The 27,307-nt window shown below is 32.6% G+C and overlaps 1 protein-coding gene across 1 annotated transcript in view; it reads right to left on the bottom strand.

Annotated features, from left to right (window-relative positions):
• The window catches only part of LOC119633037 (lipase 3-like), a 36,911-nt gene extending 10,396 nt beyond the window's left edge, over positions 1 to 26,515 (bottom strand). The window contains exons 1-3 of the mRNA XM_038026228.1: positions 25,720 to 26,515; positions 1,155 to 1,332; positions 762 to 973 (exon numbers count right to left, since the gene is read on the bottom strand). Of these exons, the coding sequence (XP_037882156.1) occupies positions 762 to 973; positions 1,155 to 1,332; positions 25,720 to 26,019 (690 nt within the window). The 5' untranslated portion in view covers positions 26,020 to 26,515. The remainder of the gene's footprint in view (positions 1 to 761; positions 974 to 1,154; positions 1,333 to 25,719) is intronic.
• Positions 26,516 to 27,307: the final 792 nt, after the last annotated feature.

The following is a 27,307-nucleotide window of genomic DNA, read 5'->3' as shown; positions in this document are numbered from 1 at the left end:
GGCTTATATTGCAAGCAGAAGTCACAGAAACGACTTCAAGCTCTCGTTGAAGTTACTGTTCAATCGTGATGGGTATAACGACTTAATAATGGATAAAATAGCGCAAAGATTGCGATACTCAACATGATACCGTAATACAGCTATCAATAAATTTTACGACCGTATGAGGAGCAGCCGTTCAAGACTATTGCAAAACATTGCAGGAAAGTAGTCGTGTAATCTTGAATCAGAATAGAACCAAGGCGATAGGCCCTATGTTCAAGTCTGGATTGTAGTAACTTGTGCTCAATTAGTTATCTGAAATGAATTTAAACCTTTTCACGTTTGGAATGAAGACTCGCCACTCTCTAAGAATAACTACTGTAGCGTTTAAATTTATCACAGAAATGGTTAATATAGTACTCTACCTTCTTCTACCTGTTACATCTAAAGAGCAATTTAGGTAACAATTCGGTTTTTATGGTCTGCAAACAGACGATATCGTCTGTTATTGGATTTTACAATAAAGTTCTTCTTTATTAAAAAATTGTTTAACATTATTAGGGCAAATGTTGTCTCTATCGCGTTGGAGAGCCTCTAAACAATTGAAGGACAAATATTTTATCATAAATTTTTATCGCATACGTATCTCTTATTTAATCGATTATAGTAAAAACCAAGAGCTATCTCTTGCCTTTAATAGATGTATTAAAGCAATGGATCAAATGTTAATCGGATTTTTTATTTCTATGATCTTCACATGCGAAGAGTCTGATACCAACCTGTGAGTGACCTATGTAATGTAATTGATCGTAACCGGTGTTGGCCAGTATATAGTCAATATTGGCTGGTAAATCGTATTTGCCCATCTCGTGAAATGTGAAATCCCAGAATTCGACATAATCGCTATTAAGGCTGGTGTGATTTTTCGAGTAACGATTGCCGCGTGCATTACCCATCCATACATCGTAGCCCAAGTCGGAAAGTACATAACCTAGAAAATCAAATAATCCCCAAACCATCAAACAAAATATTGGACAAAAAAGTTGAAAATGCTAATGAATGTTTGTTTGTTTGTTTTTTTTTAATGCATCTCACACAGATGCAAGTCAGCAACAGATGGTATGTTTGAAAATACATACATATATACATATGTATTTATATACATAACCTACCCAAACCGGATTTAGGACCCATTAATACCCATGTAGCTGAGGTATCCAATATGCCGTGCATTAAAAGCACTGGTTGGGCGCCTTTTTTTGGTATGCGATGCATTTCGAGTATGTAGCCGTCCTTAGTGAATACGGTATGCGTTTCTGAAGGGTAACCGTATTTCCGTATTAATTTGGGCTAAAAACGAGAAAGCAGGGAGTAAAAAGAAAATTGTAATAAAGTTCGAAGAAAATAAGTAAAATATTAACTAAAAGAAAATGAAATGAAAATTGCATTGTGCGTATCTCTCTCTTTCGCTTTCGCTTTCTCATTCTTTTTCTCTTTTCATCTTTCTCACCATCTATCTTTCCGTTCTTGTCATAAGCTGCCTTTTGTTATTTCGTATGCAAATGAAAGGTGACTATTAAACAAAGAACAAAAAGTACGGTAAGAAGAACATGAAAATGAAACTTTACTGGCTTTTATGCACACGTGTATGCGTGAGCGTTTGTGCTATGAGCTAATTTATCTCTTATTTCTTTTACTCTCTGACTATGAATTTAATTAAGAAAGTTACTTTTTCACAACGCTTTTATATTTTGACTTAATTCGACTCTTTCCTGCGTTAGTTAGGAAAGTTTTCTTTATGCAAAATTCCAACTAATGCTGCTGCAACGCATTTCATTTGCATGCATTTGCATTTCTACATATTTTTCTCGAAGAACGTTTAAGTTGTCCTTTTTTTCTTCAATTCCTTTTTTTTTTTTCTTTTTTTTTTTTTGCTTCACTGTAATCAACTCTATATATATATATATATATTCATTAAAATTATTCATGAATATTTTTTAATAGAATTGAATAAGAAATGCGGTTTATTTAATTACTTAATAGATTTTTCTTAAAATAATAGTTGCAAAGGAAAAAAGATTGGAAATTAATCGTTTAAAGTTGCAACTAAAGTTTCAATGCAATAAACAGCATGCAATTATTTAAGATTAACTCTTACTTAATTAATTGCATAGTTTTAGGAATAATTTTCAAGAGAAATAAAACAGATGACGTAAAAAAAGTGCTTTTTCGCCTGAACTATGCTTAACGTGTTGGTGGTCAATGCCGAGCTAACTTGTAGTTAGTTTACTTGCCACATTTATAAAGCTACGATTAAATTCGTGGCATGTTAGCGCAAATACGAATTGATGGTCTCAAGCAAGAGAGCAAAAAAACAACAAGGTTAGCCTGCATGAACAGAAACATGTTGAAACACCTTGAGCAGATAAATTGTGGTTTGCTTTATTGCCCTGAAAAGTAAACAAATCAGGATTTTGTTTACTTTCTGTCTATATATTAGTGTTCGTATTTGATGTGGTCGACTGAGACGCGACGTGATCTTGTCATCGGATACGAGAAGCGTTTCATCTTCGGGTTCGTAGACAACTTCACCAACCACTGTATACACTTGAATTGCCAGCAGGTACACGATCGTTGCTATTGCTGTCATCCTCGTCAAAAATATAGCCGGATTCTGAATCAGTTAGATTAGCGTGCTATATATACGTGGCATTGATTTTCAGTAACTAATAAAACTTAAATGTAACTCGAAAACTTATAAGTATATCCCATAAGATGTGGACTTGGATTTATAAAATATGCGAGCGTTAGAGCGCAGTTCTACAAAAATAGAAAAAATAAACGCGAACTTTTTCCCTGAGGTAATCAAGAATTGTTATTAATAGAGGGTTGGAGGGAAATTTCTGTCGTATTTAAAAAAAAATATTTGAATTCGTTTATTATATATATAAGCTCCGTTCTTTGTTACAACCTGTTGCCATTTTTCAGGTAACCTGTGAATTTCTGTTTCGTAGAAGTTCTCGCCCTTGGAGTCCTAGTCAGCAACTGCCTTAGAAAAACTTTCAAAAGAATTGAATTTTTTTCCCGTTAGATAATTTTGCAGAGATCTGAACAGGTAAAAATCACATGGTGCGATGTCAGGTGAATACGGAGGGTGACTCAGGACATTGAGTTCTTGTTGTGTCACCATTGCAGCATGCGGTCGAGCATTATCGTGGTGGATCAATATTCCTTTTCTACACGCTAATGCAGGCCCTTTTTCTTTGATAGCTGCATTCAATCTATCCAACTGATTGCAGTACAGATCCGCGTTAATGGTTTTTCCCCGTTTCAGCAACTCGTAGTACACTGGATCTTTGGAAGTGTTGTTCCAATTATGTTCCTGGTTTACAGTACGTTTTTTTTTCTTTTAATATTCTCGTAAAGAATCCACTTTTTATCTTCGGTAACCAGCTTGTCCAAAAACGGCTCCATATTGTGTCTAATCAGATGTGATGAACACATTCTTACATGATCAGACAAATTCTCTTCCGTTAATTTATGTGGAATCCAAACACTGCGTTTTAACATAAGCCCAACAGATTTAATGTGATGGCCAACAGTTGTATGATGAATGCCCAACTCTTCTGCAATTTCTCGACTTAATAAATGTGGATTTTTTGTTTACAAGAAAAATTACTTGCCTATTTAAAATACGACAGAACTTTCCATCCAACCTATTATTTATTTTGATTTCCCCATTCTATGCTTCTTAAGATGTTAGGGTGAGACGGTTTAGTTTGAATTCCTTACACATTTATTTTAGTTAATATCTTAAAATTTTTCATTATCACTCGAAAGAAATTTCTTTAATTTCTTATTATTTTATATAAAAACCATATAAATTTTTCCAAATGACTAACGGTTGAATGCACAAACTTCCCCAAGATTTTCTTGACCAAATTTCATTAGGCTAATGGGAATTAGCTTAAAACGTATATTTTAACTTTTTTTTTTCTTATTTTCCGGTATTGCGGCAATAATTGATTGTTTTTATATCTTTAAGCAGTAAGTAAGTATAATGAGGTTTTTGGTAAATATGTGCCAAAACACTTTTCAATTTATTTTTAGTGTATAATAAGTTTCATAAGTTTATCGATTGGAGGAAAAGAAAATGTAAAAAATTTTTCTAAAACGAATTTGGAAAATACCCATAATGAAGGCAAATACACTGCATTTCTTAAGTGTTGCTTGTCAAAAGTTCGATTCGATTTCAGTTTACTCAAACTTTTTAGGTAGAAATTTGTAATTTTTGCCGCACACACAGTTACACGCACAAAAGTATAAATTGCCTTCGTTCTTCCACTAGTCAATCCAATCTAGAAGAAACATGGTCCAAGTACTTCGGCGTGTGTTTTTGTGAGAAATCACGACCACTACCTTCAAAAATGGGATTTTGAATTAAAAGCTATAAAGATTTAAACTGTCCGTGCCAGTGCTGGGAGTTTTCAAAGGGTCTCTCTCTTCGAGTCTTACCGCAATTGATCTGGACCTTTTGGCATAATATTTTTAACATCTTATAATATTAACCAAAAAAAAAAAAAATTAATAATAATATTAAGAAAATGGATTTTCGGAAATATAATAATAAAAAATTATTTTTTTTTAGCTTTATAGATGCTTTGAATCATCTGGAATATATGGAGAAAATTCACTACAACAAATTTTGCCCTTGAAATTTCAATCTTTCTCCCGGAGCACTTCAAAAAGGCAAACTATGTCGAAAGACTACCTGCTTGCAAGTTATAGTCTTATTAGTTCAGATCTATCTATCACTATATTCTACACCACTTGTGGTACAGGGTATATTGCGTTTGTGGGGATTTATGCAAGACTCGGAAGCATTTAAAATAAATCCGGCTTTAATTATAACGATCAATTTAGAGAGTGATATTCGAACTTCTCAGTTAGTGATTCCAAGTCGCTCTAGCCTTGTCAGTCCGTCTGTCCGTGCGGCATTCTTACCTACTTCAACTTACAGATCATCATTTTTGAGATATTTTTACGAAATTTCATATACCGATGTGTTTCGATCCAAAGACGAACACTATTGACAATGGTTCGAATGGGTCGGATTACCTTTTCGCCCACTGCTTCCATAAAACCATATTTTTGGGAAGTTGTTAACTAAAACAATGAAAGGCGTTGTGAATGTATTAAGTGAGGTAGTGATGGGTATTTAATGGTCTGTTCTGGTCGACTACAATATTTGTACTTGTTTTCATTTGAAAGTATTTTCAAACGAAAAAATGGGCTAATTCGACGTATAGCATAGAATTGCCGAGGGGAGAGAATGAGGAGGAATGTTTGGGCATGAAAAGATCTGTTCCGGTCCCGTAATGAGTACAGAGGCTTATAAAAAAAAAAAGTAATAAAACAAACACATGTACAACACATCGCAAAAATTTGACTCAGTTTTTTTCGAAACATTCCTTTTACGCGCCAAGAATATACGCTCTTTTTATTTGAATTCCGAATGTCTTTAGAAGGAAATTCACCGAAGCTTCACTTAAGAGATTTTCGAAAAGTGAGTTTAAACGCTTTTGATCAACCAAAAATTGTCTTCTTTTTTTTTTTTTGGTGATTCAAACATTCGCCAATTGCCCAAAATTTAATATTTCAAAAAATTGCTATGTGTACCTTTCATTAAAGACACTTGTTTAATGATTTAATGTTTTTTTTTTTTTTTTTTAAGACCTTGATTGATTCGAAGTATTTACAAGGACTTTTTATAAATATTTCCCATAAAATTCAAATCAATATTTGTTTTCTTTGCACATACTATGTACTTATGTGGAATAGTGCTGTTGTAAGTAGTGAAAATAGCTTACTAAAATATTATCTTAAGCTAAGAAATGTATATATATTTTAAGAAAATAATAGAAGAAGCATATGGCAGATATGAAAATATTTAGTTGAATTTGTTTTCTTTTTTTTGTTTTTGTTTAATTTTAATTAATTTTAAAAATGTTTTTATTACTTCATCTTAGTCCCTTTCCTCTGTAAAAATTTCTTCAACATATTTATAGAAACATTTCATTGAGTTGAACTTCCCACTAGTTAGTGTGTAAGTTTGCATATCAATTGAAAATTATTTATCATAATAATCGTATGACCTATTATTTGTTTCAATCTTATTTTCAGAAGTGTTATCTTCCAATAAACAAACACAATATTACCATTAAATTGCAAATTGACCTAACTCCGATAAAGAAGACAAGACAAGAGAGACAACAAGGACGATGAACTGATTTCACCCATGTCAGGAAGAGATAAATACGGAAATCAAAATATATTGTAGATATGATAATTACGTTACTAACGAAAGGATGCAAGAGAAAAAAGTTAGCCTTGAGAAGAAAAGTTGGTGCCTAATGACGACAGTTTCAAAATATGTTCTGTTTGGCATACATGTATACCTACATCTATATCGCCTATATCGTCAATCTACATCGTCTTGTTATTAGAAGGAAAACATAAGAAGAGCAGAGAAGAGGAAATGGTAATGTTAAAAGTTAACATTACCCTGCTAGATTCCCCAAGGAATGCGTTGATAACTTTTATATTAAGGAAATTATTCGGAAAATTATGTTTCGATCATAAATTCATATCATCTTGTCAGTGGGGTAGGATAAAAGGAGACTATTGCGGGATGAAAATCATTTTCTATGAATGGAAGTTGATCGATACAAGTGATATTATCTCGCCCAGATCTGACGTAGAGAAAACTTCTCATCTTCCCTGTAGGTCAGTTTACTTACCTATACAAGTACATAGCTTCTTGTAAATACATTTTATCGCCTTTTACAAAAAAATCTTCAAAAATTAGACTAAAAACTTAACTTAGTTGACAAGGAGGATATATATTGGTAGAAAATTTATAAAATTGAAATGAAGAAAATTGCCTTAAACAAAATCGATAAAAAAAAATCGATTTTAAACGCAAGTTGAAAAAATTACACAATTTTCTTTGTGTCAGTTGACATTCAATATTTGATAATAGCTTTGCTGTCTATAAAATTTCTTGATTAAATCTTTACGCGTTTAGCTAACCACCCATGTAAAATTAATATCATAGTAGACAGCCTTGATAATGACTCTGCAATGCAAACGTGTTGCGCTTGCATCAAATTCTTGTTTAATGCCGGCAACCGGTTTTGTTTGAAAAACAAATTTTTTTTTTTGATAAAAAACAAAACTTATTTGATTCTTAACTAAGGCATTATTTGTTCATGTCTGAATATTAAAGAAGAAAATAAATTTATGATGTTTTTTTCCAATAGAGTTTTTCAGAGGCGTATATGGCTTCTTGGTAAGCTGCGTATGAAAGGTGATAATCCATACATAATTATAACATAAAAATATTATGACATTTATTAGTTGAGTCCATGGTAATTTGAATTTTGAAAAAGTGAGGTTTAATAAACTTCGTTTAATTTATATGTATATATATATATAAATATATATATCAGTTTGCTTGAAATTTAATGGAAAAAAGACCCGACATTTTTTCCTTACCTAATTTATCATACATTTTGCGAAACGTATGTGGTACGAATACGATATAAGTTATATAACAAAGTAATAAAACACAATTTAGTATATAAGCTAAAAAAAAAAAAAAAAAGAAGCAAACATTTAATACACCACAAATAACACTAAGTTTTACAAAACCACATGCAACAATAACATTATCATTACGTAGTTTTCAAAAAAAAAAAAAAAAAATGAATAAATAAAATAAAAGAGAAAAAAAATACATGCATACGAAACCTTATAATAATCAACTTCGCTACCATAAACGTAATGGAGTGCGCCAAAAATTCTTAATTCATTGTATGCCTGTCTCTACATAGTTGCTCTGCAAGTCAGAAATACCATACCGCACACATACATACACACATGCATATGTGGCGCGACCATATGCAAGCAGACATTCGTACAGATATTACGTACGTATTACAAAACCATTACTTGATGATGTAGAGAAACCACAATGCGGCAGCGATGCATTTAAACGTTAACCTTGACAACGAAACAAACTACCACAACGACGCGACAACTATATATAAATGTATATATACATATATATATATATATATATATATATACGTACATCCGTGCGAACATGTACACAAGGTAAACTACTAACATATAAACAAGAAACGGGCTGAACAGAAGAAAACAAAAAAAAAGACAAAAAAAAAACAAACGATATACTTAAACCCAATTGAACACCATCAACACACACACATACACACATTCACACATAATGGAATTTTTATTACCGTCATAACAAAGTACCAAAAAAAAGTCGTACATACATACGAATGAAATTTGGAGCGATTTTACTGAATGTGTTTCTTAAGTATTTGTTGTTTGTTATTAAGTTTGAATTAAAATAAAAAAAAAATTAATTTACTTCACAAAAACTTACTTTCCTCATTCCTCATATCACACAAATTAGGTCAAGCTAACTAAAAAAGACGTCTAATCGAAATTGTCTTACACCATATATGGGGCATATATCTGGCAATTGTTTGATGACGAAATCTATATAGTGTTGGGAAAAAAATCTTCTAAATGCATCATTTTTAACAAGATATGCACAACATCTCATTGTTGAGATCAGCGTCTATCATTCTACACAGAGACGGACCCACACGGTTTACTTAATTCAGGATTTCATGCTGACACTATATAATTACTTTGTAAAGTCTCTGAAACTTACTTTTATGAAAACAAAAAAAAAAAAAAAAAAGACAAAATGAAAGAGAGATGGATATAAAAGTGATATCCTGTAAAAAAGTTTTCAACGAACCAAAGGACGAAAATTAATAGAATACAATTTTAATTTTATTTATTTCTGGGTCCATCAACTGCAACCTATTAAATTAATTCCAAGGTAGCCATTACGACGACATAATGCACAACGTGGAAAGAATAATCAACTTTTCGTATCATCTCTTCCACAAATATGAAAGAAAATCTTTCTTTGACGGCCATAACCTAGTGCCCAATCGGTAAGTGCTATATCTTCACCGACTGAGCACACACTGTACCCCTTATTACATTGGGTAGAAAATGTGTTCAAAGGCATACTTAAAAGAGGTGGACACCTTTATGGTTTGTAATATTAAGCAGCATGCCTGCAAGCATTCCTCATACCCATACAAACGTTGATTACTGATCAGCTCACGATTTGAGACCAATTTACCCCTATCTTATCCTACATTTTGTCATTTCTTGTTGAGACAATGTCAGCGGGCTAACTAGCTAGCTGTATAGACGATCAATAAACAAATTGCTTGTATTGCTGTCAGGTCAAGTAATTGTTTGAAAGCAGAAAGTTTTAATCTCTATGTTATTATACTTCTCCCCAAGAGACAAAACTATTTTTCTTCGTCTCCTTATGTTTTACGTTTGATTAATAATAATAGGAAGACAAGAGTTTTTCTGACAAGAAAGACGTAGATAGAAAGTAATACGATTTTCTGGTGAACTGTGGCTTTTATTGAGGGCCGAAAAAATGTCGGATAACTGTACTTTCGTGGACGAATTGATGAAATTAAAGATTTTCAACTCTTCTCTAAAATGATCATCGCTTCATGTTCTTCAATTCCAACTTTGAGTCTTGAGTAATAAAAACTATCCCGCACACACATCCTTACCCCCCCCCTCGCCAGCACAACATACTTTCCGCGATTGAAGAGCATTCAAGTCTTTAAGATTTTAACTTTCTTAAATTGTTCTTACTTATCTCCATTTCTGTTCATCTTATGTATTGTAATAAATATATATATAGCTATGTACAAGAATGTTTATTTATTTCCCAGAATTTATAACAATTTCCATTTTTTTTTCTCTTTCCTTTTTTTTTTTTTTTGAATAATAGATACACTTCTTAAGCTTACATATTTCTCGCATGCCATATATACGTATTTACAATGTGCTTAATCTATTATATTCTGCTGACGAAACTCTTGTGAAGAAGAAGAAAAAAATTGATGTATTTTCATGCAAAAATTCTACATTTAGCAGATAACAATATAATTGTTATCATTATTATCATTATTATAATTTATTTATCCTAAAGAAATAAATTGTTGAATTGAAATAAGATGAGCACGATACGATAGATGACAATACGACTATTTCTTGCTTTACTTTGACATTGTTGAGTTTCCTCCCAACAAAGAGGATATATATGAAGCACATGAGAGAAGTGATTTGGTTAACCGAATTTTTGGAAGACAGAAAACGTGGTCAATTAAAACGATCGATTTCTAGTAATTGTAAGTTTAAAGAAAACGCTTACGCTGCGACTTATAAGTTAGGCTTCAATGGTTTGATTTTAAGGATTCAAAGATAAGCTTCAACGCTGGGTTCTTAATGTTCAAAATATCCATTAGTAGCACTATTTATAATTTGCTTAAATCGCATTTGAATGGAATATCGAGGTCGAAACCTACAAAATGAAGCTTACAAGCAAGTTAAAGGCAACAAGGTGCCAGCAATTGTCAAAAACACAACAACAACGTGAATTTCAAAATTATAATAGCAAATCTAAGGATTTTGCATATTTAAGGATAGGAAGTCTTGATCGCCTAAAACATATCCCATCACTCAATAAGTGCCTGGGATGATATACAGTTGTAGGATAACTATATGTATTTTAGATGGCATCAAGCTTCAAACTAAACATCGTAATATTTCATGCCCTTACGACCATTAGTTGGCAAGCTGGTGTTGTCTCAGCGTGACGCCTAACATGAAATTCACATTTTGTCATTAAATTACAAAAACAAAAGTAGCTTAAGCTACTGCTGCTGATTTCGTCGATAGTGATGACAATTCTACTTCAATCCGCGCACTATGTTGTCTTATCGATGCACATTTGGAGAGGATGTAGGATACCCTTTAAATCCCTTATTATTTTTTTCTCACTTGTTCGCATCCGTTTATAATTTGTATCAAACGTAATTTGGTTTCTTTATTAGATGCTAGAAAATTGGTGGTTAAAAGCACCATGACTTTTATGATAAGTCCGGTAGCAATTATTGTTGTTTATAAGCGCCAATTGGCGCGAAACTGATTTAAAAAAAAAAGAGAAGTTGATTGTTGTTGTTTGAGCAGTGGTTTAGCCTGACTTTGAAATGTGGGTTAGCATAACATGAATGCCACTAAAAATTTAATATAATATGTAGATGCGGGCAGGCAGGCAATCAGGCAGGCGTGCAGGCAACGTAAAGCCAAGTAAGTGCAAGCATGTGTACGCTTGTGTGCGCATTTCCAATAGGCTGCAATTTATCAGCTGATTGGTATTCGACGGTTGTATGGCACCGCGAGTGCATTTATTAACAATTTGTTTCTTTTTTATTGTTGTTTAATTCATTTTTCACTATTGTCTTGACTTTATGTGCATTTACGTATGCAGTAATAAACAGTAATATTTATTCGCATATATATGTTTTTATGTGGTCAGTAATGTTAACTCATAGCGAAATAAGGAAATGATTGTTACTCTTTTTTTGGTTTATACATGTATGTAGGTATGTATGTATGTATGTATGTATGTATGTATGTATGTATGTATGTACATTGCAATATTATTTGTTTTTGCTCGTTCGGTTGTCTGCTTGTTTGACTGCCTGCTACTTTTCTTGTTTGCCTGCTTTTTTTTTTTCTTCAATGGCTTTACCGTTAGTTTCATGGATTAGTTGAGAGCGTTTTTTTTAACGATTTTTTTTTCGGCCCACAAAATTTTGTCTTTTTTTTTTTTTAATTTTTTACAAAATTTGAAAGACAAAAACAACACAATGCAACAACAATATACATATACATGTATATGTATATACATATATATATATATATATATATACATATATATAGATATATATATAAATATTCAATGCAAATATTATGAAATCAGTTCCGCATTTTTGTAATCATGCCGTAATACTGATAAATATTTTCATTTTTGTGCGTGAATCAAATATGAAAGAAGCTCAGTGAATAATGACGACTTTTTCATTTCATTATATAGCGCACTTGGGAACATGTTGCATTATTAGATTGCCCTACTGCTAGTTAAAGGGAATTGAAATAATTTCAAGGATATCATGCATTGCACAAATACATTCAAAGTACATTTAAGCACTAAGTCAATTAGATGAGTACATGAGTAAGAGAAGATGGGCACAAGTTCGTTACTCTAACTTTCGCGATTCATATCTCATCCCTTGCTGAGTAGACATACTTTGTGTTTGTGTGCATCGCTGCATTTTATATGATAACTTCCTTCTTTTTACGCTTTCGTTAACGATTATTACCCACATCATAATATGTTCAAAATAATTTTTTTAAACAATAACTTCATTAAAATCAGTTAAGCTCGATTTTGTTGCTACTTGCGAAATGTCTTTTAGTAATTTTTCTCACATACGCACATTTTCTCTCTTTTAACATAATAAATGTTGTATAAGAAATGTTGATTACTTTTCGCTAAGAAGAAATTTAATTTATTTGACATTTTGACGAGCCGAGCGACGTATTATCTAAGCATAAGAAGGTATTTTACCCGTTAATCCCATTTACCCGACTATATGCGAATGAGTTGAATAAACGGGATGAAGATGAAGACATTAATTGAAGGCCTTTTGTTGTTTATAGGCAAATGATTTTGTTTATGTGCTATCCCATGGCGGCAGCAAATAACAATGTGAGATAAGCAAAACAATGCTGGAATCATTCATGATATTTCGAAACTCAAACGCATAATCTACTAGAACATGATGCCTAGCGAGAAGAGTAATGTCGAATAAATATAACTCTCACGATGCCCGTAACGGTGCGAGTTAAAGTGTTGCATAACAATTCTGTGATTGACACTACTTGTGGAAGACGTTCATTAGCATCATGGTGTGATAAAACAACACGAAGTTCAAATGCATTGTTATTACCTGTTAAATTAGTCGTAGGCTGGGAAATGTCTGTATGATATATCTTGCGTGATATGAGAAGCGATACTTCCCCCTGTCCACCGCTATTTAGTGTTAGCTTTTTGAAGAGAATGAGTTAAGGTCGACTTTCTACCTTCTCTCTGTACTTTCGCCCGTTCAACCATCGTTCGATATATCCGTTTATATATTTTGATTCGCATTTGGGATCCTACACAAAGTTAATGCTAGTGACGTTAGCAAATGTCATCGGTCGTTCCTAGCGATCTTCTTAACAATCAAGATTCGTCAGGCTTTTGATAACTCGCGTTTGCTGATGCTCGCCGTTCTACAAACCTTTCATCGCCTAGAAAGTCAATTTTGCAAATGAGTGCAATGGCTTCAGCTCGTGACAATGCAATGCATTAACATTTCGACTTTAAATTCGAATTAATCGAATTTCGTCCTTGACATCGCAACACAAACTACTTAACCAGTGTTGATAACGCAAATGAAAAGAATCGAATACTTTATTGAAATTTCGTCCACTTCACTCTACCTCTGGCGCTTTCAATTTTTGATGAAGATTGACTTCCAATTTCTAGCATAGATTTATAATAGCATTCTTTATTGAAAAATGCATGGTTGACAATTGTTTGATTGACGCGTTTTAGTCAAAGATTTCCATGCGAAGATTTCTGCGACGCCGTTTTGTTTTTTCCCAAATCAAGAATGTAGGCAAACATATATAACATAAGACATTTATTGGTCTTTCGTAAATAAACTTTAGAAAATCGCCCCTAATTTCATACTCAAGAGGTGAGCAAAAACAAACCAAAATATATAGTGATGTCGTTTGTCTTTGTTTCAATTGTGTGTATAATAAAATGATGACTTATTCCGTAACCGTATTCTGCGTGTCTAACCTTCTTCTAGAGAGTTTAAGTTACAATATATTTACTTAAAAGAGAGGATCCTTAAATTCATCTTGCGGTGACTAAAAGTTTCTTTCATATTTATTGACACATTTATTTTAATAATTCCCAAGCCACAAAGTGATTTACGACATATGCACATATTTTGCGCAAAGTATATAAAGTGGAAACTTACTATGCCCAACTCTGCTCAACAGTGGTTATAAGAAAAAAAAAATCAAAAAAAAAAAAAAAAAAAACAAAAAGGCTATGAAAAGTAAGGAGTTTTCTGCATATAAAAGAGTTATTTAAAACTCCAACGAATTAAAATTAGAAAAAATATAACAATTATTTACTTCTTTCTCTTCATTTCTTACACGAGAAAACGGAATGTGTTAATTTAATGAATTATATGTACAAGTGTTAGTTAGTTGCTACTTACTTGCATTGTTGTTAACACTTAAAACTTGTGTGCTCATAAAATGTTAACAAACTTTATATTACATTTTAGCGAAAACGTAGACACACACACACACACACACACACACGCAAACAAAACAAACTCTTTACAAATTTATTTTAAAGGTTAACTAAGCCTGCACTTAGCTATGGGGCCGTTCATGTATTTGGGAATTAATTTGTCTGCGTACACTACACAACTTGCGGTGCAAGCTCTATTAAATTCGTGCAGATGTATGTAACACTTAGAAGAGCTTAAGAAAGATGTTTTCTTTGAATATATCGAACAATTTAGGCACATTTTTTTTAAGTCAATTTAAGCCTATTTGTCTGTGCGTTCATCCGTTTGTCTGATGTCTGCCCAGACAATTTTGTACTTAACCTACAAATGCAAATTTTTAAGATATTCTGAGCAAATTTGGTACAATGACATATCACGCCTTTTTTGGGTTAAACAGTTGCGTAGAAAAAATTTCAAATTTTATTTCGACAAATTTACTTGATTTGAAAATACTGCATCGGATGAAAATTCTGGTTTGAACTCTCTCTAATAGGGTCCTTATTATGAAAAGTAAGCTAATATATAGCGGAAGGATCTGATGGTTTTACGATAATAATTGGATCATTAAACAACTTATCATAAAAGTTTGGATTAGGTTAGTCTATTTTTTAAATAGGCATTCCCATGAAAAGTAGACCTTTATAACAAAGTGTAACTCTTCTAATGCTTTACAAAATAGATCAAAAAAATATATAGAGAATAGAAAGATCTTTGTGAAGGAAATTGATTTGGTGACCACGTAGACCACGTCAGTTCATATTTTGGGGCATTTTCTGTTATGGCTTCCATTATATGTCTTCATATCGGAACAGGATATATTATATATTTTGTGATGTAATATATGGCATTTGATCACAAACAATAAAAATTTTATAATAGACAAAGATGTGTAGAGTGCTTTTTCGTTGGCTTTCTTAAACTATAATGATTTTATTTGTTTATTTATATGTTTATGTTTTTGGTTATGTAACGACTTCTTATTGTTTGCACGTGCTAAACTTTTTTACTTTACGTACTTCGTAGTAGTTGTACATTGATATGTACATAAATTATTATTGTAAGTGTTTGTAATAACGACGCACGTATATAATATAAAATAAACACCAATGTAAGGAAACACTCCCGCACAATATGTGATTTGGCAATCAAAACATTGGTAAGTGCGTGTTTTGCTTATTGATTTATGCTTTTCTTTATTTTAACAACGCTATTGCGTATGCAAGTTTTGTTGTTGTATATTATAGTCGGTGTAAATATTCCTTATGCGTGCAGATCATTTTTAATTCATAAATGAAAAGGTTTATATTTCGTTGAAATTATAAACTTTTTCTTGTTGATTTGATTATATTACATAACTAACTAGGAAATGAATACTCTTTTTTTATTTATTTATTAATTCAATTCATGTTTACTTCTTTTCAATTGATATATAAATTTCGGTTAGTGGGTCTATGGTTGTAATAAATTTACAATATCTTAACTACTAGGAAATTGTTTGTATTCAACGTTCAAAGTCAGTCGTTAGAAATTGCGCCATGTATTCAGTATGAACTACGAAGGGTAACTATGTATGTTTATAGCGACTTTCTAATGTAAAAATTTTATCATATTAAAAATAAATATTGCAAAAATTTGATTAACGGTAGATTGAATTGAACAGTCTCCTGGAGCCTTTCATATGAGGTCATCTTTACAAGCACTAGATAATTAAACCCAATAACAAGTTTTTGTTTACTATAATGAACTATGAGTGGATCACAAAAGAGTCTTTGTTATATCCTCCCGCACCATTTGTAATACAAGTGTATATTAAGTTTGTGCGGATGTATGTAACATACAAAAGGGCTTCAGATCAACTCACTTCTCAATCGGTGTAAGCTTGTCTAACCAACTGTCCGTCTGTCCATCTAGAATTCTTGTATGCAATCTCGGAACCGCAATTTTTCAGATACTTTTGACCCAAGGATTAACTTTATTGAAAATGGTTTGGATCGATCCACTTTTTCTACCACTTCCCATATAATGACTTTCGAAAATACCTCCGTTAAGTAAAGTGATGTAGAGTATTTGCTTGTAGGCCGTGGTCTTCTAAGGTGTCTTTATTTGCTTTTTATTTGAAATAAAACATAATGGCAGCAAATATCACCGTATTATTCTTATACCCATCGTCGAAGGATGAAAGATACCTCTAAGCAAAAATTTATGGATTTTAGCTCATTATCCGTGAATTATAAAAGATAGAAAGCTGATACTTTCTATATTTACTTTATGGAGGATCATGCTATCCACGTACACAAATGAAAGAAATCGGCCGGGCTTATATAAACTTATAAGTGGTTCTTTTCACTTTTTTCGTGCTTTCCGCTTATTACTCCTAACAAAAACAAGACATATGAAAATCTATTATCCACCTACACCACAAAAATACGTTAATTCTACACCACATCAAATGTGATCACAGAAGCAATTTTCATTATTTACGAGACCAATTAGTAAGGCGCCAAGTGTGGGTCAATGGGTTTCTTTGGTTTTATAATAAATTTACAAAAATTTACGCGATGCAGATGTGTGACCTTCCCTGATGATTTGTTAAACAATGCGCAGACCATAGTCGATTCCGGCGGAGATTTGAAGATAAACATGAACGGCATGGTGTTTAAAAAGGACCCTGAGCTTGGTGAATAATGAATCTTCTCTCGGAATCACCTTTATATGACTGTGCAGCTTCGAGTACTTGTGTAGAAAATTAATTTTTTGTATACAGACACATAAACGATTATAGGAAGCATTAATATTCATTACGATAAGAGTTAAATAAAAAAAAAAAATTTTAATTATTAAAGTATGTTTCACTTTTTAGTCTATTGCTATTATTCGCGTTCTATTCTTGTAAACCCTTTTATATGAAACCCATATAAAGCAGATTCTTAACATTAAGACTATTTGCAATTTTGAATATGAAGAAACTGCGCTATGTAAACAACGTGATCATCGAAAGCAAACACGTGACCAAAATTACAACCCGGTTGGATATACGAGAGGGTCCCGAATTTTGATTGAGGGTTTCCAAGATAACACGAGGCGCCGCTGACAAAAGCTTTTCTAACACTGCCTACTTATTTTTCAGTACATTTTTGCGTGGGTCTCTGAAGTTATTCACCTTGGAAGGGTAATATATTTCCATTGTTATGTTGTTGTTTCTTACCAATGATTTTAATTGTGAATAAATATGGTAGGTAGATTTTCGTTAAATTTTATTACACAAAAATATCGTGAAGGTTTTTTATACACAAAATATAAAACTATAAAAATTTTTTTTGGCAGATGCTTCGATTGAATCTTTTGCAATTAGTGAAGGGTTGTTAATCGAATTATAAGTTAGTAGAAAAAAAAAAGAAAGAAGAAAAATAAAATAACTATATCCGACTGTGGCCGAATCTTTCATACCAATCCCCCTGTATTTGTATTAAAAAAAAAAAAATTAGAAAATTTTTATTGGTACAGTTTGTGAATAGGGAAAAAGTGCCCATTTTTCCTTTTCCCCTCTTGAAAGCCAAGTGACTGTCTGTTTACGTTGTACCGGGAGCGTGTTCTTTCCCCAATTTGTCCTATTTTCAATACAAATCTGCGGATAAGAATTTTCAATATTCCTTTTATGTATGAAGCATGGAGATTGTTTACAACAGACATCACCTAGACTGACAGACGAACAGACTGATGTGCTTAAATCAAGGTCAAAGTTTGTTACTGATAAAAAAAAATATATACTTTATTGGACCTCTTTTCTGGATGTTGCAAGCTTTTTGACAAAATGAATATACCGTCATCTTTCGATGATGGGTATAACAAGTGCAGTCTTCTTTTTGAGCATTTGCTTTGACCTTGAAGTTCTACGAGGCGTATGTGAAAAAAGGCAATTGACCTTGAAATAATTAAATAAAAATAATTCTACGGCTCAAACAGTTTTTTACTATACATGGTTTTCACGAAAAACATTAAAAAATATTATTATACGATATAAATAAAAACTTGGCTCACGATTAAACTATAAAAACTGAACTATAAAATAAAAGTACAGCAACCTGTTCTGCCTCTTTGAAGTGTCATAAAAGTACCAGTTTCACTTATATCTTAAGGCAAGTTTACCATGAATGTCAAAAATTCGTTTACGCTATTAATTATTTTTTATATAAGACAATAAATTTATGGGGCAGGTCCAGTGATATTGCACTCTATTATCTTATATAAATATGAAATGTGTACTTTTTCTATATAACTTTGTTTTTATTGCAACCTTGCGGTCAATTTCAATTATTGACCGAAAAAAAAAGCGAAAAGCATTAAAAAATAATAAATAAATTATATTTATTTATTTGTTTGAATACACTATACAAATATAAGATTAATTAATCAGATAATGTGAACAAAAATGATTAATATGTTGAAATATTTATATGAAATAAAGACTAACAAGAAAGGGTAGACCCACCACTTAAGTAGCCAGGATTACATGTGAAATCAAGTAAGTGATCGAAATTAATAACTCATTCTTTCCAAGTATATGAAGAAGGAGAACGGAGACAAGTTTATAAAAATGCATTTATAGTGCAAAGAATGATGAAATCACGGAAGTTAAAGATTCGCCCAAAGACAAATGGCGTTGAGCTAAATAGTCGTTTCAATAACGTAGATTAAGCAAAGCCGCCTTCACATGAATCGCCCATTGAAAATAAATAATAAAAATCGTTAAATTGTTTACAAAGTGCGTGAAAAGGCGGAAAAGAAGATGCGCCAATCGAAGGGAAATCCTTGGAACTTTTGTAGGAATATTAAAATCAAGTCTACTAAGCAAGACTCGTAACGATATATGACCCAGGGTAAGTTTCAGTAAAAAGCCTATTCCAAAAACAATTCTGATGCCTTCGAGAGTAGGTAAAGGCAGGGAGGTAATATTCTATTATATTGCAGTTGGCAGACCAAATAACAGAACGCATATTCAACTAATGCCCTTTCCAAAGCCGCGTAGAGACCGTTCGTATCATCATCAAATTGCCTTGATCACTTTTCAATGAATCCAAACGCTGATCTCGCTTTGCATACAACCGATTTCACAGCGGGATCAGGTGTCAGTTTCCTATCAAAAATTCCTCCAAGGTCATTAAATGACGATATCCACTCAAAAGGCTCGCCGTCTAACTTACAATCAAAATTGATATTGATAGTGGGCACTGTGCTGAACGTCATACACTCACATTACCGTTCTGATAGTGACAATCTGACTCAAGGAAATGGAAACTTTCTAAGCTTCCACTCTTGGGGTGCCCATACCACTTAGATAGCCAAAGTAGTCGGAACCGAGTAAGCAATTATTTAGCTTAACTAACATCATAACAAAAATGGGCTAACATTAACAAAAGATTCATCTGAGTTTGCAGTAAACATAAAAAATCCATACGGGCTTGCTATTTACATATATACATGCATTATTCACTCGTTTATCATTTTTTACGCCTTTAAGTTATAAGTTATTGGTAACAACGCTATAGAGCTTTCATTTTTCTTAGGTTTCAATTTCCACTTTTCAATTTCATTTTTGAGCATAAGAATGGAATAAAGATATCGAAATTTGACCTTGATTTTTTTTCCAGGAAACACGAGAGTTAGAGAATACGAAGCTAACCCTTTACACAAACGCTTCACTAACTCATGTAAACTCGAATTTTCTAACTTTTCGTGAGATTGCTTGCCTTTTTCTTCCAGATTTCTTTGCGATTCAGATGCACTTCCAAACTGTTTGTTTGTTTGGTTATTTTAAAAGCTTCAACTTTTTAGTTTAATTGCCGCTATTTTGATAGCTCGAATATTCGAAAGACACTATGATTAAAGGATCAAGAAAATATGTATCTGTTTTGCATTAGCATCGAAGAAACATGAACACGATGAAAAGGCGCGCATTTTAGTATATCTTCACCCTGTAATTATAAAATCGGAAAGAGGCCAATGAGTCTGAATACCTTTAACATCACTCTACATATAATAGAAATAACTATTGTATGGTAATGCGAAAATATTTTTATTTTTATTTTTTTTTTTTGTTAATATGGAATAAAAACTTTTCCTATTTTATAATTAATGGGGTGAACTGAAGAGGAAGAGGCTGTTGCTTTACTTATGTTTAAACCTTTTTTTTAGGTCGCTACAATATGCTTCGTTTGCTTTCACGTGATGTGGTTTTATTGTTAAGCACTAAATAAAATAATCTAAAGGCGAATATCTTTAGCTTTGCAGACAATAAACTCTGAATTATGAGGCGAACGCTGACTAGTTGAAGCTCTTGGTCAATTTGATAATCAAACTAACGAACCTAAAATACAACTGATTTGCAAGATTCAATGACTTACTAACTGAAGAAATTAGCGTTAACTTTGATTTGTTCATTAATCGTACTGCCCTTCTACTTTATTGAGTCATAAAAATGAATATGTAAGCAAGTATGTATTGAGCATCATCAACCCTTCTATTCTTTAACCCTTTGCAGGCGTTTGCTTAGAAGATCCCACCCAAAGCCATAAATAAGCTGAAAACATTTATTCGATAAACTCGTTGCTTGGTTAAAATTTTATTCACTTGTCACTCAAATTATTTATTTATATCCTACAGCACTTGTTGTATAAAGTATGTTAAGTTATTGCGGACGTATGTAACACTCAGAAGGGCTTAAGACAGACCCACCATTTGCTATAGCGATCGGATCAGAATCATTTTCTGAAGCGATCTAATTTTGTCTGTCCGTCTGTCCTGCTGATGCGTGCCCATGTATATGTCACAATTTTTGAGATATTTTTATGAAATTTGTTACGCTGACGTGCCTTGACCCAAGAACACGAGTCCTATTGAAAGTGGTTCGAATCGGTCCATTTTGTCGATCACTCTTCATGCAACGCTCCATTTTGAAAAGTCGTTATGTTGGAGAAAATAATAATATCTCGACAAAAGTTGCTCGGTAACGCTTTGTCCAAGTATTACTTTCTTACCTGTTTGTCGCAAAATGGTTTTTGATTCTAAAACAGTCCTCGTACATATTGAATGAACTGAAACTTTCTTCATATACTCTAAAAGAATGGCATCAGAAATTTAAAGAAGATTTTATTACTCATATAAGTAATGCCTTTCGGACATTACCTTGATTGAATTTAAAAGATCGAATTGAGAATTTGCTATTAATTAGTAAAATAGAGGAAGAAATCAATTTCGGCAAAAAAGTTCGAAACTTTTATGTTCATGAAAAAAGATTGAAACTGGGTATATATATATATCTAGAAGAAGTTTCCAAGGTAGATTACCAAGTAATGATAATTCACATAACACCAAGTGATTCCGCACTACATTAGACTGATCATCAAGACGAACTAGAACTAAGTTCTCTTTGATCTTCGTGTAACTATGATGCATTCATTATCAATTCCTTCTCTGTTAACTCGGAAGAGACAAATCCTTGTCTTCGCATCACGACAATTCAATTTGTCATCTCTTCGAGATTCTTTTAACATGAATCCAACTCATATTGTCCTCCAACCACTCTATTCGCTTAATACAGCTTTGCTTGTTCGGACATTGCGCCGAATCGATTTGAAGACATGAAGGCGTAGCTTTCTTCGACGATAGGAAGTAAGATGATTTGATTGATTATTGAAGATATTTGCATGAAATTTAACAAAGATAGCAATTAGGATGCTTCCAATCTAAGCAGAAGAAACTGCTCATCGGCATAAAAAAAAGTTTTACTTCCTTTTGATTACAGTGCAGCACACGTTTAAGTATAAACTAACCCAGCTAATAATTCAAAATGTATACAAGTAGATAAGTAGATAAGTTTTATTAGGTCTGCATAGAAGTTACGAATTAGAACCGATGGGAAACATTAAGCGTTGAATTTCCTGTGTATCACGGATTAACTTTTCTGATTGGATTTCATATGGCGTTGATTTACTGGAAAGTTAAGATATTTATGCATGTATGCATGATATATTTTTTATTGACGATTTCTATTATTATCGGATTCTCATAAACATTTAGGCTTATATATCTCTAAAAATACTTAAGGTATATGAGAACTCCATTCGTTATGTTAAAGAATCCTTTCATCTTACGTGAAAAATCGTTAAAACACTATTGCAGATCTCATCTTTTGGCCAATGAACTTTTAAGTAATCATGAAAAACCAAGCCCAACGTCGTGCAAGGGAAAAACAAAAGAAGGGTAAACAAATGCAAAACATTAATAAACAATAACAGTAAACTTCTGTATTGCACATATTAAAAATCGCAGTAAAAAATATTCGCTAACAGTAAAAAAGTGTGAGTTGTTGATGTAAGCATATAACATATTTTTTTTTTTTATGCACACACAATCGCACCCATATAAAAACAAAGTTATGAAGAAAAGTGGAAAAAGCAGAAACGAGATTACACAGAAAACTATTTGTACATAAAGGGGTTATTGACATACTTACACTAATGGAAAATTATTCCCATTTTGAAGAACACAAATTGAGCGAATTAATAATAAAAAAATAAAAAAAAACAAGAAAAATATAATGCGTAGAAACAAAGTGAGAAATAAATACGTGTAAGCTCCATACATACAAAAGAAAACCATTGAAACAAAACAAAAGAGGAAAAAAAAAGTGGAAAAACGAGCAACGAGAGCAAGGTTATGTTCGGCTTGGGAAGGATTTTTATATCCATAGAACGATTTTCTGAAAGAAATTCGTTTGCCGTACTTATATGCCTATGATTTACTATACCTTCACTTGAAGGTACGTGAACTTTCTTTAACGTTGCTATTGTTTGCAACAGATGCTCGCAAATATCACATCAAATATCTCTATTCGAAATAGAAGGCTTAATTGAAGAGTTCTCATAAATTTTCATTTCAAAATTTTCAAATTACGCGCGCAACATCTTACCTACAAAGTTGATTTTTCTCGAAGATGACGCTGACATTGGAATAACAATTACAAATCAATTATTTTTACACCCGAGAGTACACACATTTGCAAGATCCGGAACGAATCTTTATAGACTCTGTAAAGTACGTAAATTCTTGATCGTTATCAAAATCCGAATACCTCTGACCATGTCCCTCCGTCCATCGGTGTAAGATCAAATTTCTATATAAGTATTCCTACCTACATGAGCATAGACTCCAAAACTCTTAGTTGTAAAAATTAAGTCATCTCGACTTTTTGCAAAACCATTCAAATTTAGCGCTAGCAGTCCAGTATGGAGAATGGCCAAATCAGAGCAGTACAACATAAACTGAGAACGCATGATTTTGTAAACGAGATACAGCAGGTTTTCTGCTTTACACCCACAAAGTACAATTACACAAATGGTGCATATTTTTTATATGGGTGATCAATCCTACGCTATGTGTACACAACTAGAAAAGTCGACACAAGTCATTTCAATATTGCACATTATGGGAACTTGAAAGAGGTTTTTTTTTTTAAGGTATATGTGTAGTGGACATAAAAGATTCAGCAAAATCGAATGTTATTTGGCGCCTTTATTGTGGAATATGAAAAACTTTCAATACTTATGTTAAGAAGAGTACTGAGTGTAGCGAATCTACGGACATGTGAAAAATCACATTGGGCGCTTTCGTTTTTTCCCGACCACTTCTAACTGAAATCCTTTCTAATCTAAGGCTGAGTAGCCGAGCAAGCAAGACCCGCGACTATCAAGTCAGTGTTTGTGGTTTCAAATCTCAAATCTGGTAAATCTTCTCTCTATCAGAATAGTCGCGCAGGAGATTTCAAGCACATCCAACGAAGCGGTTTTAGCTAATGTTTAGGTTACGAAGGAACTATAGGGGGTGGACAAAATAATATGAACATTATGCAATATAGTTACATGTTGGGAACACTGGCTGCGTGAATATAATGCAAAGCGGTTGTCTTACACAACTTACATACATGCATCTAAAATGAGTATCTCTGAAGCTTGCTGAAGGGACAACAGCTTTCAACAATACACAAGATGAAAGCGGAATCGCAAATCGGCCTCAAGAAGTAGCTGGCACTGTTCCTCTGCCTAGAAACTAAGTCGAAATTATAATATGAAGGAGGTTTGCTTTGTTAGAAATAGTGTTATTATATTGTTTATACATTTATCCGAACTTTGGATCCATTTTTGCTTTCCACTTGCAAACTCGCCAAAAATTTTGATTTTCCTTTTAATCTTTAAACCACTATAACGTGGGTATTCTAAATGAATTAACATTTCTCGCCATTTCGCAGTTTCTTAGTGATTGTGGTTTTGCAATTTATCCAATCTATGAATTATGTTGTAATTCTTTTATAGATGCACTTATTGAAACCTATTACAAATGTCTTCGTTGCTTTATACGAAATTCCAAGTTCAATAGCCGCTATCGTGAACTACTCTCTAACTTGTGTCAATAAGCAGGCCTTCCGTGAAATTTTAAGCGACTCTAATTTATCTTCAAAGTCGAAATCGGTATCCAGTTAACCGTAAATCATGGTTTGTTAAGGAAAACATACAAAAATTAATTATACTTTGCTCGACTTTTTCTCAGATCTTGGCTTTAGTAAGCACGTGGCTACAAAAATCATTCACTTTTCCCAATCGCATCTGTGTAGTTGATTCTAAGAGAATACTCTTCACTAGTTTTACAGCTGTTTGACTTTCAAGATGCGGGTGAACTGGATGATTGGAAGGCCAGATGAGTTAACTTCAATATAGCGCATTATAGATTAGTAGAGTGATACTAGTTTCCTTCGACATATTAAGATTAATGATTAGGTCTAAAGATACTTTCGACTGTCGAACACATTCTGAATTATTCTTTTTATTTTATATATACATTTTTTTTATTCGTGGGTTCGAATCTCGAGTGCGGTAGAGTTTTTAATAAAAGCCGATAGATAGCCTTAGATGCTAATGCTGTTAAGAGTTGAGTCTTAGAATTTATTTCTTTGACGATATTAATAATAATAGTAATAATATTTTATATAATAGCTCGCAACTGTAGCCATGAGTTAAAGCCATATTCGCAACTGCCGCTATTAAGGACTAATTAACTAACTTATCTTATTGCTTTCATTGTACACAAAATGATGAAAAGACTTTCATTGCTTTGCCAGTCTTTCAGGCTTTTGCGGTAATAATATATTTCTAATATAATTAGTTACGTTAAAAACCGATTTAAATTCAGCTTTTATTTTATTGCTTCTCGGAAATGAAGGAAAATGTGTAAAATATTTTTATTTTTTTTTTTTAAATTCATATTAAACACATACCGTTATCAGTGAGGCATCTTCGAGTACATCCGATTTAAGATTGCGACCGCCACCAGCTAGATTGGCGTTACTAGATAATAAAACACTATTTAAAAGATTTTTAATGCTTAACGATGAATAACCGAAGGGCAAAGGCAAAGTAAATGCCATTGAACTTCCGAACAATTGCAACATCAGAGATATGAATAAAATGGCAAGCGGCCAAAGGCGGCAGCCGCCATGTCCACATAATCGGCTAACAATTTCACTTTTCTTTAGCATTGCCTCCACTAGCGTAAGGTGGGTGATTTGTTTTTTCATTGCTTTGCACAAAATTTCGTTTTCTATTTTTCCTCACTTGAGTTATTAAATGCTGTCTGCTGTCACTTGTTTTATCCGCAAAATAAAAGATAAAAAGTGAAGAAAACAAAAGTAAAACTAGTAATTACAAGAGCAGTTAGTTATACAAGTTGGATGAAGTAAAGTGTTGCGTTGTTATTATTTTTAAAATGCGTTTCTCAATAACCGTAACACCACCACCGCCTGTTACATGAATAAAATTCAACAAAATTATTATTTCTTCCATCTGCAAGAAACGTTGCAATAAAATGGCAACTCTCGAGTGCTTTTACTTTTTTATTTTCTTAAATAATTACTTTTTGTAATGCTTTTGAATATTTTTAAATTTTTTTCTTTTCTTTCTTTTGTTTTTTAGTAACACTTTCTTCTAAGTTACAGCTTTTGTTGCAAACACTTGCCCAACTTCCTGCTTAGTTTTGGCAGTAAACCGCTTTCAATGAGAGTTAATCAACAACTGTGATTTTTACTTGTGTTTCATTCCTAAGCCGGGTTTTCTTTAATGCATTCGGCACCTGTTTGAATCGAATTTTAAAGCTTCAGACATGTTGTATGTCAGTATGATATGTATTTAAAGCTGCATTAAAGCTGTATCGAGTAAAGTTTGAAGATGACAGAGAGAGAGATTTAAAGCCATATGTGCATGTATGTGTGTACGCTATCGGAGCTAGAGTATGTGCAGCATTATTATTAGATGTAATCAATTCACTTTAGCCTAATAATGATGACGTTTACGAACCGTTAATTACCAGATTGATTTTGCTTAACAAAAAGCATTGAAAATGATTTTGCTTGCATGTGTAATACATTCGATGTTTTGTTTAGGAAATGTTTTTAGTTTTTTTTTGTTTTCTTTCTTTCATATTTTTATATTTATTGCAAATGACAAACGTATTAAAAATATGAAAAGTAAATTTACTAAATTACTAACATATTTCAAACGTTTTTGTTTGTATTTGTTTACAAGTGTTTTTTTTTTTAGTTACTTTACACGACAAAAATAAATGAAAATGTACGTAATAGGGCAGTGGTGCCCGCTTTTGAAATTGTCTTAAAATTTTTGGTGCAATTAAAAAATCTTGAATTAAATGCTATGCGTCAAGCCCTTAGGTCAATCGCTAAAGTTTTCGGGAAAGCAATTTTACTTTACTATACTACTATAAATCGGATGAGATGTGCCTGTGCCTACTAAAGAACAGTTTTTGCGAACAGCTGCTTGAGATAAACTGCGCGTCCTAGTTACAGGAAGAAG

Source organism: Glossina fuscipes, unplaced genomic scaffold (assembly GCF_014805625.2).
Source record: "Glossina fuscipes isolate IAEA_lab_2018 unplaced genomic scaffold, Yale_Gfus_2 2, whole genome shotgun sequence".
Classification (NCBI taxonomy): domain Eukaryota; kingdom Metazoa; phylum Arthropoda; class Insecta; order Diptera; family Glossinidae; genus Glossina; species Glossina fuscipes.
This window is presented reverse-complemented; position numbering and strand designations above follow the sequence as displayed.